The 12,260-nt window shown below is 40.1% G+C and overlaps 1 protein-coding gene across 1 annotated transcript; it reads left to right on the top strand.

Annotated features, from left to right (window-relative positions):
• Window positions 1-7,825: 7,825 nt before the first annotated feature.
• Window positions 7,826-11,919, top strand: LOC310987595 (endonuclease domain-containing 1 protein-like). Its single transcript, XM_083973924.1, has 5 exons — window positions 7,826-7,989; window positions 8,077-8,171; window positions 8,826-8,943; window positions 9,082-9,241; window positions 10,910-11,919. Exons 1-5 carry the CDS (start codon window positions 7,915-7,917, stop codon window positions 11,350-11,352), a joined length of 891 nt encoding a protein of 296 aa, XP_083830050.1. The 5' UTR covers window positions 7,826-7,914; the 3' UTR covers window positions 11,353-11,919.
• Window positions 11,920-12,260: the final 341 nt, after the last annotated feature.

Below are 12,260 nucleotides of genomic sequence, written 5' to 3'. Positions count from 1 at the left end.
AACACAAAAATGTCACATTGATCACTGATCCGCATTGTGGGAAGTCTCCAGTGTCGTCAGCGTCCAGCACCACACACTGTAGTGAAGGATGGAAGCAACACAGCAGCATCACGCATAGTGACACTGTAGGACACAACACAACAACAGACCAACAAATGACACAACCTCCTGTGTAGCCTCCATCTGTGTGGAGCCCAAAGCCACACACTGTCTCCATTTGGGTGGCGGTTTAGCTCCAACTGTGGGATCAAACAATGGCCCACTGCTCTGTCTCCAGAGCCCAGAGCAGCTGGAGACCCCAGATCACAAGATCACAGAGAACTACCAGCTGATGTGATAACAGCCGTGTACAAAGTGAGATTGAAATGTAAACAACAGGTCACTTTGCCTTTCTGAGGTTGATCTGCTGTTCTTGTTCTTGCGGAGCAGATGTGTTTGATCATAAAATGTTGCAGTTTTCCACTTACACTATTATTTTAAAGTTTTTTTATATATATATTTACGTAGCTTCAAACCATAAAAGTGGTATGAATTTTTTTAAGTCACTTTTAGCACATTTACAACAATATTTGTTGTTAAATCTAAATGTTAAATGTAAATACTAAATCTAAATGTTAAATCTAAATCTAAACATAAAGTCTGAATCTAAATCTAAATGTTAAATATAAAACTAACTATACATGTTAAATCTGATTGTTAGATACTGTAGCGACCCTGCAGTAATGTTACTGTTATAATGTGTTCTGTGTTCTAAAGTTCTGTGATTTTTGACTGTCAGTGAACGTGTTTGGTATAGACAGGTATGTGGTTGGATGAGTAAGCAAGGGGGCGGGGTGAGTGTAGGAAGTTAGTGTGTTTGCATAGGAGAGTGAGCACCTGCATGAAGGAGAGCTGTAAGACAAACTCAGCGCTGTTGTTATTTTTTTTGTAATTTATTTATTTAGAAGTCAGGACAATGCACATTAATAAAACATGTACCGTAGTATACGTGCAAATGTGCCAGATTGTAGCCCGTGGGCTAATTTCCATCTGGAGTCCTCTAAATTTTGGCGTAGTTACGTCCGACAGTAACTGTCTAATAAAAAAGAAAGGTGAGACCACTCCTCGTCATTCTTCGGATGTCTGGTCGGACGCTACAATATAAATCTAAATCTAAATGTTAAATATAAATATTAAATATAAATTTAAATGTTAAATGTTTGCAGAGTGTAAAGCTAAATATTTATGAAATATGCAAATCACCTCCCGCCTGCGCCTGCATGCCTCCCACACTATCCCCTGCTCGTACAGCCCCGCCCACACCACTGACCCAGGACGTTAAAATAACTCTCCCACCCCTGCACACAGGTCTGTGTCTGGTTTCTTACTGTGACTCTGAAGGTCCAGGTCCAGGTCCAGGTCCAGGTCCAGGTCCAGGTCCAGGTCCAGGTCCAGGTCCAGGTCCAGCTTTGAAGTAAATGCCTTGTTCTTTGGACCGCCGGTCACTATTCACAGAGAGACAGATGGATCCTGGAGACTTTGATCTGTCCTCCTGTTCCTCCACATTAACACTCATCTTCAGGACTTCAGTCAGTCTGAGAGGGAAACCAGTAACACACACACACACACACACACACACACACACACACACACACACACACACACACACACACAGAATCAAGACACACCCAAATCCACCAACGACAGACTATCACTTCCTTGTTTGATCCAGTCGTTGACCTTCACCACTCATAGTAGTTTGACATTAAATCCATGTTTATCGAGTCACCGTGACCTTTGACCTTTGATGTTTGTTCTGAGTTTGAAGAAGTTGTGTCCAGGTGAATCTGAGACAATGTGCTGACGTATGAAGGGACTACATCTGACTCTTCTTCCCTCCACAGTCCACACAGACAAACTGACTCTCACACTCTGACACAACATCAACAACAACAACAACAACAATAATAATAATAATAATAATAATAATAATAATAATAATAATAATAATAATAATAATAATAATAATAATAATGTTGTGTTGACACTCACTGGTCCCAGACTTCAGTTTCTCTCCTTCTGCTCCGTTCACTGTAAAATGGCGTCTGAACACCTTTACTGTAATCTCCTCCCTCTGCTCTGTGTTTACAGGAAATCACAAGTTCATGACGACAGAGGGAGGGGAAGTCTCTTTCTACAGTAGAGTGTCGCCACCTGCTGGGTAACTCCTGGTATTACACCTGTATGGACCGGTGAGCTCTGACACCATGAATAAACAGTGAGCTGAGATCCAGCTGTGGTAGAAGAGCTGCTGAGAGATTTAAAGACACTCCACTACAAGTTACAGCTCAGTCTGTTCTCTGTCTTATACATCACACATGTTGTCATCAACTTTGTGTCTAAGTGTTGTAGCTTAAACTTATAATGGAATTGTACATTTTTGCAAATAAAATAAAAAATATTATTTGCAACAGCAAATAAAACCAATAATGGAATTAGGACAGTGCAGAGTCTTGTGTTTCTTTGTATCACCAACTGCACCCTGTTTGTTACAGTTTTTTTTCCAATTTCTTAAGCACGATTTTTAAATCATCGCCCTTTTTTCAAAACACTACACACAATTAGCAGAACACCTCAGATCTTTTGCAAAATAACTCCATTCAGTTTGAACCAGTTGATTATTGTGTAATAGTAATCTTTATGTTAGTGTTTATGCAATCAAAAAAAAAACTGTAGCACTTCACTTCCCCTAATTACGGACCAACGATCATGATTCACAGTTTTCATCCAGGATGCAGAGCTTCACTGTGTGCTTCCTTCTTCCACTCATCTTCACCGTGCACACAGAACTTGTTACAATTTTTCAGGTTTGTGTTTTGTTTGTCAACATTTAAAAAACACATGATAAGTGGTAAACTGCAAATGTTCATATTGTCTGTTTCTTCTTCTGCACTCGTAGACTCTCAGGACTCATCACATCCTGCATCCACAAGACTTCTTGTCTAATTTACTGTGTCTCTTTGTTAACGTTTTACAGGTGATGGCTGCAGCGCCACCTTCACCCTGACCAACATCGTTCCACAGAACATTAAACTGAACGGTGGTTCCTGGAACGCCTATGAGGAAAAACTCAAGAACATTTCTGAAGACTGCAAAACAGCCTATGTTCTGGTCGGTGTGATTCCCTCTGAAGATAATTGGCTTAAAAATAAGAAAGACCAAAAACGTGTCAACATCCCTACGCCTACTGCTGCCTGGACAACAACGGTAAGCCGTATAAGAGCGGTGCTGCACATGTGAGGATAGATACCAAGGTGCTGGAGTGTCCCCTTGACCAACTCAAAGAATTCTTTAACAAAGTCAAATCAAGAATCCATCTGCCTTTTTCAAATAACTGCAAAGCATAATTCAGCATTGGTGGTGAAGGAAATTGTGCAAGTGTTGTCCGCTAAAGGAAATGAAAAATGTATTTCCCCAGCTTTAATCCTGTATCTTCTTCATCAGAAATCTTAATATATTTAGTATTTTTAACATCAAAATCATGTGTTTCCTCTTCCTGTAAAAACAGAGCCTGAGTTAGCATAACTTTAGCTTAATTAACTGTAATTGTCACTGCTTTCAATTTTATATTGTCTATCATATTAATCATTCTTGCTCTCATTACAAACATCTGCCATTATTGTTAAATCTAGTGTGTTCTTTTAAGACATGTATTTTTCTGTTGTTTATCACTGTATTGATTTCTGTATTTCTGAAGCTTTGCCAATGAACATTCTCAATCTCAGTGTGTTTTCCAAGGATTTAAATCAATAAAAGATGATGATGACGATGATTACAGAGTATTTTTTCCATGTACACGATGGTCCACTTTGGCAGGTTTAACATTATTCATATTCTCAGTGATGATCATGATGATGATCACCTATAAGCAACAACACTGTGTAAACCTCCTACCCATGATGCATCAGTGGCCTTTTGGTTTACTTGAAAACAAGTCAGTACAGACAGTTGATGTGTTATTGTAGGCTACTAATATATTTTTATTACACCAAAGGTTTTCTTTATTGTTATGTTGATGCTGAACTCATCCGTTACCATGACGCCTCTGATGACTGAGGCAGGAGCTCCCTCTGCTGGCCGCCATGAAACAGTGCTGTGATGTAAAACTTTTTACAAGTCGTGAATCAACTTATTGTAAGGCTGAAGTTTCTGCTGCTGTTGAATTTCTGTGGTTCTATTTTTCTACACTAAACACACATAAGTTTATCATGTTATTTACTTTTCCTTCAGTTTTTAGGGGTTTTGGCGTAACATCCTTATTTTTATGACTTAGTGGAATATTTTCAAGGATCTCCAGGATTTCATCTTTCCTCCGAAACATCTGCTGAGAGCTGGACACGTACAGTCGATGCAGTCACATGATGTTTAATACGTTGTACAGAAATGTCTTCAAAAAGGTGGAGGAATTTAATTTTTCTTCAAGGTAAGATGCAGTTCATTTAGGACAGAAGAAGTGCTCATGTTTCAAAGTGAACCTTAGTGAACCTCAGCATAAAATATAATTATCAATCTTTCATTTCTATCATGAAGAAATCAACTGGATGAATGAATCTAAACGTGTCCGTCAGAAGGGCATCTTGCTGTGGAGGGGGATCTTCTTCTTCAGGGCCAGGGTGGAGTTGACCTGTTGGGCCGTCAGCAGGTTGTGCCACTGGGCCACGGGTCGCCGCGGGTCGCCGCGGGTTGGACAACATGTCGGTCCAGTGCCTCAGCTGGTTCCCTGAGTTTTTCCTCAGTGGATGTGAGGGTCTAAGGGCAGAGGATGTTGTTATGATGCCATTTAAAGCCCTTTGAGACAAACTGTTTGTAAAAATGGGCTATACTAATAAAATTCCCCTGCCTTGCCTTGCCCTTATCATCAATACAATACAGAGTTGAAGGAGAGACCCCTTAAATGTGTTTCCTTTAATTGATTTGGTCTTAATTTGTATGGTTTTGGTTCAGTTATTGTTTTATGAGTGCATGTTGTGTCTTTAGTGAATATTATTTTCCAGAGACACTAGAGAGACATGGCCAGGCACCAACACCTTAAGCGAGAAGGAAAAGCCACCTTAGGGGGCCGACCACACTGAGAAGGCTCCCGGCCCACGACTAGGGAGCGCTGCCACAGAGGCAACCCTGACCCAGGCAGACAGGAGGCCCCACACCAAGGTACGGAGCCCTCTAGCCACCCGGGACAGAGCCATCCACGGGACAGCACCCCCATTGGTAGACCAAAGCAACTCCCAGTGTGGCAGGCCCCCAGGAGGAAACACTGGAGATAAAAACTAACAGACTAAGACCATTAAGACAGTAAAAGCTAAAAACTAAAACACTAAGATAGATAAGATAGAAAGTATAAGATACGATAAAAGGTATAAAAAATAGAGAAAATAAAATAGAATGAAATAAAATGAATATAAAATCAGATGAAATCATATAGAACAAAAACTAAATATGATACAAAGACTAATTAAAAGGAATAAAGAAATAAAATAAATCATATAAAAGCCTGATTAAAAAGATGGGTCTTGAGCCTCTTTTTTAAAACGTCAACAGTCTCTGCGGCCCTGAGGTTCTCCAGCAGGTTGTTCCACAATCGGGGGCCATAATAACTGAATGCCGCCTCCCCGTGTGTTTTGGATCTAACTTTTGGAATGGCTGAAATGCCAGCACCGGAGGACCTCAGGGTCCGCGAGGGTTGATATGGTAAAAGTAAGTCAGATAAATAAAAGGGCCCAAGACCATTAAGATATTTAAAAACTAGTAAAAGTAATAGTATAGCTGATTCAGTTTGTATTTTTGTACAGTGTTTTTGATCATGTATTCATTTATCGCATCTTGCTCTTAGCCACTCGACTAACTTAGCCTAACTGGCTAAATGAAAAAAAGCACTGTCAGTTCATGAAGAGGGCAACCAGCTCTACTGAGTTTTGTTCAGTCCCACACGTTCACCTCACTATATACAAAACTGACTATACTATAGAGGGAATCGCCTTAATGTTTTCAAATATGTCCAGGTATAAAACCAGCACGTAATTTTAATGAGAACAACAGTGTTGGAGAGAGTTTAGCTATAGGGGGAGTCTGGGGACAGTTGCAACAAGGGACAGTTGCAAAAAGTGATATGTGTCAAAAAAGTGTCATACTGTCCTGACCTTTTGTATGAATTAATCCAAACCTACCTTCACTGTCCTCTTTAGCATGTTGTCATTCTGTCTAGCTAGCACATGATGTTTTGTCATGGCTGACAGGGCGGGGGACAAAAATAGCCACATATATTTTCCTATTTGATGTCATATAGTGAATAAATCATCCAAAAGTAGAGTACATGTTTAATATAGTTTTTTTTTTGTATTGTTCCATTGTTCTTGTGTCACACTAAACTTAAGTTTTAATACCACCAGTAACTTCTACTCATTGACTCAAGGCCTATCTATGCAAAACAAAACTCCAACTGTTCTCTGATATACTAAATAACTAAATAATACTAGTATTGTTGCAAGACAATGCATATTTTAGGGATACTACGCTTATTGAGACAAAACTCAAAAGTCAAACAGTGAAATTGTTTTTAATATGTTGCAACCATCCCTGAATCATGTTGCAAATGTTTTTAATATGTTGTAACTATCCCTGATCGATGTTGTAACTGTTTTTAATGTTGTAACCCTCCCTGATCGATGTTGTAACTGACCTCAGGTTTGGGGTCAGTTGCAACGTCTGAATTCTTCCATTTAAATTAATATTGCGATTGATATGTCATATGTAACCATCTTTAAATGGCATGGCTAATTAGCAGAAACATGTATGTTTAATCTACACATGTATGTTGTTTACGTTTTTGAGAAGTGTAAAGATAACTTCGTTTTTTGTTTCATGTTGTTTTATAATGTTTTTATGTTTTCTTATGCTACTTATAATTGTTGGACCCCAGGAAGAATAGCTGTGGTCTTGCTGCAGCTAATGGGAATCTTAATAAACTAAACCAAACTAAATCTATCAAAGTTTGGTGAGTGTAGTCCAAAAATGTGAAGTGTTTCAACTGTCCCATGCAAGTCTTAAAGTCTATAAAACCAATTATTGAACAAACATTACTATTGTGGGTTAGTGTGTGACAAAAATGTTCAATTATCTTAATGTGGGAGTTAACGTGTGCATTCTTTAAAAAAAAAAAAAAACGCATGAATGTTACATGTAGTCACTATGATTACCAGAATGCAGCAGTCATAGTGTGTGTGTGTGTGTGTGTGTGTGTGTGTGTGTGTGTGTGTGTGTGTGTGTGTGTGTGTGTGTGTGTGTGTGTGTGTGTGTGTATTATTTATATTATTTCGGTAACCCTTATCATCATAGGAGTTACATGACACTGTCACAGTCATGAATGTGTCATAAACATTATGTCAATGCCATAACGTTGTTATGAAGTGTCATTCACTTTACCCTAACCCTACACACCCGAATGATATAGCAATGTAACCCGATGTATGAATGCCTTATGAAGTTATCATGGATGTATTAAACGGTCTTATGAATGAGTTATGCACTAACCCCTCAAGTAAAGTCTTACCTGCTCATTGTTATAATGCATTGTGGCCTTTATAATTTATGTGTCACAAAGTTTAAAGTTCATTCTGAGTTTGTTTTTGTCCTGGCTGCAGGAAGTTGAGCATGACGCTGCTAACCACCATGATGTGCTGTTTCTTTATCGCACCAACCACAACCTGTTTGTTTATTGCTTTGTCACTTCCTCTAATTCCTGTATATAAGGTAGAGACAGGTGGACACTTTCATACAGTGGTAGATTGTCTCATCACCCTGTTGAGAATCCTGTTTTTTTCTTCTTCTACTGTTTGTTTGGTGCAGACCAACGATCGTGATTCACAGTTTTCATCCAGGATGCAGAGCTTCACTGTGTGCTTTCTTCTTCCACTCATCCTCAACGTCCACGCAGATGTTGTGAAAAATTTTCAGGTTTGTGTTTTCTTTGTCAACGTTTAAAACGTACAGTTAGATAAGTGGTAAACTGTAAGTGTTCATATTGTCTGTTTCTTCTTTAAGGACAAACCATGTAATCAGTACTTCTACAAAGGAAAGGAGCCACAGGTCCAGTCCTCCACCAGCGACGTCCACATCTGCCAGACATTTCAGAACACGTAAGACACAACTTAGTCAAATCTGTATTAAAGTTAAATTTAAAAGTGTCTCACTTAAAGGGATAGTTCACCCAAAAATGAAATTTCACTCATTATTTACTCACCCTCATGTCGACTAAGGACTGGGAGAAGTTTCAGAGTCCTCCGTGGCTTCTGTGAGTTACAGGGGGTCCGTCTTGTATTGCGCCCCAAAATGCGAAATTGTCCCGAAAAAAATTAAATAAGTCTGTATTTCAAGCTTGTTTGTAGCGGAAGCTTCTCGAAGCTCCTCTTCCCTGTTCGTCAAATTTGGACGAACTGGGAAGAGGAGCTTCGAGAATCTTCCGCTAAAAAAAAAAGCTTGAAATACAGACTTATTTAATTTTTTTCGGGACAATTTCATTTTTTGGGGCTTCAATACAAGACAGTCATTACATACGAGCAGCATGGAGGTATTTGGATGTTTTTTGGTGTGTTTTTTTGTGACGAAGACCGCTGGTGTCCACTTGCAACCGTTTTATGGACATGCACTGCTATGCCGAGACCCCCTGTAACTCACAGAAGCCACGGAGGACTCTGAAACTTCTCCCAGCCCTTAGTCGACATGAGGGTGAGTAAATAATGAGTGAAATTTCATTTTTGGGTGAACTATCCCTTTAATCTTTTCACAAACAGGCCCTACTTTGCCACGCTGTACGACACTGCCAACCGGATTCCTGTCTACTCTGCTTATTTACATGAGAAGACTCCTGGTACATGTAAATGGGAAGGTCGATGGTTTATTGAGCCTAAGGTACGTCATCCACGCACAAGTTTGAAATGTGAAATAATGAAAATCAACCGATCATTATCAGTAAGTAAGATTATCGATTGAAAAGATTGTCCCAAACTGAATCTGAGATTTATCTGATGTGAAACTTCTACCTTGTAGCTGGTAAATCAGAACTGGGAAAAGGACATGATGTGGGAGGGAGATCTGGGGCCCTTACATCCTGGCGTCCAGCTGGGAGATAAACAGGCGCTAGATACAGACTACATTGGTGTTGCCAATTACAACCGTGGTCACCTCAATCCCAATCAACACCATGCAGGTAAGGAAAGCTGGAGCTGGATGTTTTAATCTGTTTACATTATTGCAAATTTGTGTATTTAACATTTATTATGAAATGAAGGTCTTGTGTTTTCTTCTTTGTCTGTGTTTAAAGCAGAAGTAAGTGGTCCGGTCGTTTTCGCTAATGCTGCGTTCCAGGCAGGCTTTTGAAATCGTAAATTACAGCTTCAAGTCACAACTTACGACTTTGTAGCGTTTCAGGCAACCCACTCGTGTTTTTCCGACCTGTTTTACCGGTGAAAGTCACTATAACGGCCACTTGTAACTTCCGACCGGTGAACTCGTACCAGATCGAACTGGTACCACTTCACGGTCGGAAAAATACGAGTTTCCTTGAACGCACCATAACAGTCCTCGTCCCTACGTCGCCACATTCACGGCGTTCCTTGGCTGCACACACAGCCCTGCATGCCGTTATCTCTCCTCATTGGATAAAAACTGTAGGATACGATAAATGTTTTCTCCTCGGCTCAGAGCAGAGCAGAGTGACTGCCAGACCCGTGTTTCGGTCCAAACACTCTATGTAAGTGATTGCTGTCGGAAGATATAACTATTTAAGACTTATATTAACACAAATATATCACTTACTTCTGCTTTAATTTACTACTGATTCATAACAAGACAGATATTTGTGGTTTTAAAGCCCCACTGTGTAACTTCTCTTGTTGTCTATACATAAAAATCTATTATTTCATTCAACAGTATGTGATTCATTAGTAATTACCCCAATCAACTAGCCTAGAAATCTAGACACACCCTAGCGGCAGCAAATATATTTGCTCCGTAGGTGGGTCTAGAAACGAGCCATATGAACTTTTTGAGTCTCGAACACCGTTTGTGTTCACCAATCACAGCGCTCTATCTGTTTAGAGAGTCGTTGGGCGGGCTTAACGCCATGACGACATACATTTTAATTGGCTTGTCAGGCTAACGACATCCTGCTCTTTGCTCTGTTTGGTCGTAGCGCTACCCCATTGCGTGCAGAGGCAGTTTGGAAGACAGCCTTCATCCCGCCCCCTGGATTGAGCCGAGGTCTACCAGTCGTTGCCAGACTTAATGATATAGTCTGGCTTGTCAGGCTACCAATCAACAAATTGAAGATTTGAATTTGCTTTGGATTCGGGCTTTTTAAAAAAAAACTTCGGATTCGTATTCGGGAAGAAACCGGAAGTGGGCGCACTGACTTCAGCCGAGCTAGTGCTACGCCGAGCTAGCCCGCTAACTTCCACCTTAGCTCTTTCCAAACGTAATCGGACTGAATGGATCAAATTCTGGTAGAGAAACGAGTCATTTCGCGGGGGTTGTGACACTCAAAAAAAAACTATCCACCGTTTTATAGCCGCTTCTTTTCCCATAAATGCTAAGTCGTTGAATGGTGACCCTGGAAGTATTGGTGAGCATTAGCGCCACCTACTGTGTTGGAGTGTGAACCAGAATTGTTATGTGCTGTTGCTGATCCAAATGTTTCTTTTGCTTTAGAAAAAAGCTCCCAAATAATGAGGAGAAACTTCGGACAGCAAAACTATTCGGGATCAAAGCATTCTTTGTGTACTTCCTAATACGTATTCGGGTTTGGGTACACCCCTACTCATCACATCCACAAGACGTCTTCTTATCTAATTCACTGTGTCTCTTTGTTGTTTTACAGATCCTGGCTGCAGGGCCACCTACACCCTGACCAACATCGCTCCACAGAACATAGGACTGAACGGTGGTCCCTGGGAGACCTACGAGAATAATGTCCATAACGCTTTGCAAACCTGCAAAACAGCCTACGTTCTGGTCGGTGCGATTCCCTCCGAAGATAATTGGGTTAAAGATAATAATAACCAAAACCGTGTCAACATCCCTGCCTACTTCTGGCACACCTACTGCTGCGTGCAAGCCGACGGTAACTTCAGGATCGGTGCTGCAGCTGTGAGGAATGAAGATAATATGAACGTGCAGACGTGCTCCTTTGACAGCCTCAAAAAGTTCTTTAAAAAAGCCAAAGCAAGAATCCATCTGCCTTTTTTAGATAACTGCACTGCAAAAGGTAAAAAGACAACCGATGTTAGTGATGGAGACTGTACAACCGTTGTCCCGAACTGAAACATGCTTTAATCCTGTATTGTCTTCATCAAAAATCTTAACATCTTCAGTGTTTTTTTTTTTTTTACATCAAAATCATGCTTTTCCTCTTCCTGATGTTCCCACACCACAGAGCCTGAGTTAGCATAACTTTAGCCTGAGGCTCAAACTCAAACTTATGATCTCAGTCCACAAATGTTTTCATCAGGATGCACCTACAGTACCCACAATCCACCTGGGTGGTGCCTTTTCTACATCCAACCTGATGTCAATCAATATCCATGAGGTCCCTCCCTCACATTAGCTTCTCGCCCCACATTATTGGGATAAAGGAGTTCAGGTCGACCTCCTTAATTGAAAAGTGAATTAACTGTAATTGTTGTTTAGAAATAAGAAAATAATTGTTTCTATCATATTAATCATCATTGTAAACATTTGCTCATCTGCCAATATTGTTAAATCTAGTGTGTTCTTTATGTTGTTTATCACTGGATTGATTTCTGTATTTCTGAACCTTTGCAGAAGAGCATTCTCAAAGATATAAATCAATGAATGATGATGATGATGATGATGATGACAATGATGATGATGATGATGATGATGATTACAGAGTATTTTTTCCATGTAGTTGTAGTTTGCAAGCTTTAACCTTCATCATACGTTCAGTTGACTCCATGATGGGTCCTGTAACCATGCTTCAGTCTGTCTCATTTGCCTTAATAATAAAGTTTTATGTGCAAAGCAAATCAAGAGATGTGTAAAAAGTCATTGATGACTGCATGGATCCAAAAGATTCTTCTTCCAAAGTGGAGGAGGTCATGATGACCGGAGCTGGAGACTTTCAAAATGAACTTAAAGCAGATATCAGCTTCACGGCCGTTTCGGCTAATGCTGCGTTCAAGGCAGGCTTTTGAAACCGTAAGTTACAG

This window comes from Trachurus trachurus (assembly GCF_905171665.1).
Source record: "Trachurus trachurus genome assembly, chromosome: 6".
NCBI lineage: Eukaryota > Metazoa > Chordata > Actinopteri > Carangiformes > Carangidae > Trachurus > Trachurus trachurus.
The sequence above is the reverse complement of the archived record's forward strand: the minus strand, read 5'-3'. Positions and strand labels throughout refer to the sequence as shown.